This window comes from Triticum dicoccoides, chromosome 2B (assembly GCF_002162155.2).
Source record: "Triticum dicoccoides isolate Atlit2015 ecotype Zavitan chromosome 2B, WEW_v2.0, whole genome shotgun sequence".
NCBI lineage: Eukaryota > Viridiplantae > Streptophyta > Magnoliopsida > Poales > Poaceae > Triticum > Triticum dicoccoides.
This window is the reverse complement of record NC_041383.1, coordinates 113,973,084-113,976,478: the sequence shown is the minus strand read 5'-3', so window position 1 is coordinate 113,976,478 and position 3,395 is coordinate 113,973,084. Positions and strand designations below refer to the sequence as shown.

General features: G+C 50.6%; 1 protein-coding gene across 1 annotated transcript; it reads left to right on the top strand.

The window, feature by feature from the left end:
• The first annotated feature begins 1,670 nt into the window (after positions 1-1,670).
• Positions 1,671-2,427, top strand: LOC119367294 (phylloplanin-like). Its single transcript, XM_037632849.1, has 2 exons — positions 1,671-1,845; positions 1,935-2,427. Exons 1-2 carry the CDS (start codon positions 1,695-1,697, stop codon positions 2,204-2,206), a joined length of 423 nt encoding a protein of 140 aa, XP_037488746.1. The 5' UTR covers positions 1,671-1,694; the 3' UTR covers positions 2,207-2,427.
• The last annotated feature ends 968 nt before the right edge of the window (positions 2,428-3,395 follow it).

The window sequence follows — 3,395 nt, the reverse complement described above, 5'->3', positions numbered from 1 at the left end:
CAAAGCGAAAAAAAGGAAAGAATAAAAGAAAGAAAAGGTTGCAAGTTGTCAGATTTCGCTTGGTGCCGCGGTTGTTACACCAGCGTGTATTGATGATGGAGGTCGCTAGTTCGAATTGCAACCAGTGGTGGAGCGGCTCGTGCGGGGGGTTGTGGAGACGGCGGCTCGTCCACTGCAGCTCGGCGACGGGTGCTTCACGAGCCCCTTTTTGGCTCGAGGGCCTGGTACGCTCCCCTTGCCGCGTCCGGTCGGTGAGCGCTGATGGCGTTGGAGGTTGTCTCCTCCGGCATGGCTGCTGTCGTTGCCGCTCCTCGTTCCCGGCTGCTCCTTCTCGTCCTCGTCAGTCTCGCTTCGATGACCATGGTGAGGCGGCGGTGTTGATGGCAAGACCATGGTGGCGCACGTTCGTGGGTGGCTTGTCTGGTGGAGCGCGTCGGGCCATTCGGGGTTGTGGGTGTTTTTGGCGGATGGGAGAAATCTATGTCGGCTTGCCGGCACCGACGCGGTGACGCCCGTGGGCGCCATCGTTCCTTCATGAAGGGCGACTGGTCTTCCCCTTCCTCATGCCCCTCCGCGTACCGGGGGAAACCCTAGGACCTGTCCGAGCATCAGCGTCGTCGTCGTCGTCGTGTTCCTTCCTGAAGGTGTTGCTTGGTATGCGGAGGTTCGAGGTGCCTGGAGCGAGGTGGTACATCTCCGGTGGGCGCAACGGTTTCGGGTTATCATCGTTTTCATCGATCCGACGCTGTTTACATTATTTTCTCTCTTCTTTCTCTTTTGTTTCTTTTGGGCATGCGTGCGCTATTTGCCCCAGCATTGGACTCTTTGTTATATCGGGCTGTTGCTATATCTATATAGCGGGACGGAAGCCTTTTTCATTAAAGAAGAGACGAGTAATCATACATCCCTCTTGGATAGAGCTAAGCACTGAAGCATCTCGCATTGTACAAGGTGTAAGCAAACCGAAGCTTTTGCTCACGGTCCAGTTTAGGCGGTTGTCTTGTACCTATGTAACTATGTGCTACGTACATCTCTACTAATCTACAGGACATATGTAATCGAGCTACTCCTAGTCACGAGCGGAGTAACGCGCAAAGCGCCAGTGGAGAGGACACTCGTCTCTGGCCTGCCTTACTGTTGGCTCGCAAGTGGGAATATATAAAAGCTCGATCAGCTCATTCTCTCAGCTGCCAGCTACTGACCGTTGTTGTTAACGCACTACGGCAACAAAAGCGCACCACGAGAGCTCGTCGAACTTTGTGATGGCGGGATAAACAATTGCCGACATGGCAACCCGATCCGTTTATCGATCCAGCATTTCCGTTTCTTCTCCACAGCACTAAGTCCGGCACTAAAGCTTGTTTTTGGACGCACTAACTACCATGGGGGTCTGTTTCAGAGGGGGGGAAAGCGCGCGTAATGATTTTAGCCCGCCAGAAAAGCGTAAAGGTTCTTCATCCATCATAAGGCGATCATTGTAACACTACTCCGCGTAGAAGTTTATCAGTGTCAGAAGATTTTCATGACTGGGCAAGACTAATTAAAGCGAGGTAATTGAGCTGATCCAGATTAAGTTTAACTCGGGTTAAAATTAAGAGGACGCTGGTTGTACACTTTCTGAGTGACTATATAAATAGGTTGTCCTAGCTGAAGCAAGAAGCCAGACGAATCAAAGCTCTCACGCGCCCCGACAAATGGCATCTACGGTGGTTCTCCTCCTCGTGGCCGCGCTGGCGTGCGTGCTCGGCGGCGCCGACGCGAAGCTCGGCAGGCTCGTCGTCAGCGGCGTCGTGCCGTGCAACACCGGCAGCCTCATAGACATCGCCACCTCCCCCGTGTTCCCGAGTACGTACGCTACGCATGCCTTGATGTTCCTGAATCTTGCGACTGCGACACACATGGCATGGCTAATTGATCTGTTCTGTGCTGTGCAGACGCGGAGGTGGAGCTGCGGTGCGCGGGGCAGGTGGTGGCCGGCGCGACGACCAACACCAACGGCTCCTTCACGATGGAGGCGGACCTGACAAGCGCGCTGGCGGCGTTCATCGGCCGGTGCTCGCTGGTGGTGGACACGCCGCTCATCAAGTGCGACGCGCAGCTGCCGCCGGCGGGGAAGCTGGTCTCCTACCTGCAGGGCCCGCTCACCAGGCTGCTCGGCGGCATCTTCCACCTCTTCCCCGCGGGCTTCTCCTTCCACAGCCGATGAAATTAGTAGTTCACTGTGTCGTCGTCCAACCATCTCAGCATACTGAGATCTGGCTAATTACCTCTTCTATCTTTAGTTTGGTTTGAAATGAAATGCAAGGCAAGTTACAGGAGCTGCAAACGCTTGACGTAAGTGTTGTTGTTGTAGGTTGGCTAAGTTGAGCAACTGGATAGATAATCGTAGTACTCCCTCCGTCCTTTAAAGAGTATACTTTCAACTTTGTTGGAGGGTCAAACTATCTCAAAGTTTGACCGAGTTTGTGCAAAATATATCAATGTTTGTGAAATCAAATAGGTATATAATGAAAGTATATTTTATCACGAATCTAATGTTACTAATTTGATGGCATAAATGTTGATGTATTATTATATAAACACAGTCAAATATAAAAAAGTTTGACTTTCCAAGAAAGTTGGAAGTACACTCTTTAAAGGACGGAGGGAGTATTTCGCAAATCTGGGTGCTAAAGCTCTAAGCCGGCATTGACTCTGCCGCCCGCAAATATGATCGCACAATGTCCGTGTCTTCCAAAGTGTAACGATCCTTTTGAGTATAAAGCACGTCTAATTATGACGCTTGTCCCTCGCCTTGCTTTCATCGCAATCCTCTAATATGAGTTTTAACAGATTCGTTAACGTTAGTGGTGTATACAACAACATGATGTACACAGTGACAGCTCTTTTTTTTTTTTCCTGAATGAGATTAGATTTGAAGGTGCGCAAGTGGTCCTAAAGTGCAGGATAAAGGCCAACAAAGTGAGATGCCACTCTGAACTCTTCAGTGTCCGCCCATGCCTAACTTTAGTTATGCTTTTCGTCATCTCATCTTCTCTGGCTTGACCAATACATCCACACATATCCGCGGCAAAATGGAAATGGACCAGTTGCAAGGGTAGCCCATCTTCAAATACATTATAAGGTGACTAACAGCATCTACGGCCGGATTTGGCAAGTTAAGCCTCTCAAACTCCCGCGGGCACGCCTTCACAATCGTACATCTCAATAAGCATACCTTAAATCCATACAAACTCATGCAACTAAGGATGCGTTTGGTTGCCCACATCCATCCTAACCAGGCCTACGCTGGAATAATCTGGCATGTTTGGTTGCTTGTGCTGCATCTAAAACCTGGCCTACACGAACCTTAAAACATGTCTTGGCCTGACTCTGGAGGAACGGCCGAATCGGCT

Bases quoted from the DNA above. Each gene is read 5' to 3' on its own strand.
- LOC119367294 (XM_037632849.1), top strand. From the start codon at position 1,695: ATGGCATCTACGGTGGTTCTCCTCCTCGTGGCCGCGCTGGCGTGCGTG. The intron at 1,846-1,934 runs GTACGTACGCTA...TGTGCTGTGCAG, and splicing joins CACCTCCCCCGTGTTCCCGA to ACGCGGAGGTGGAGCTGCGG.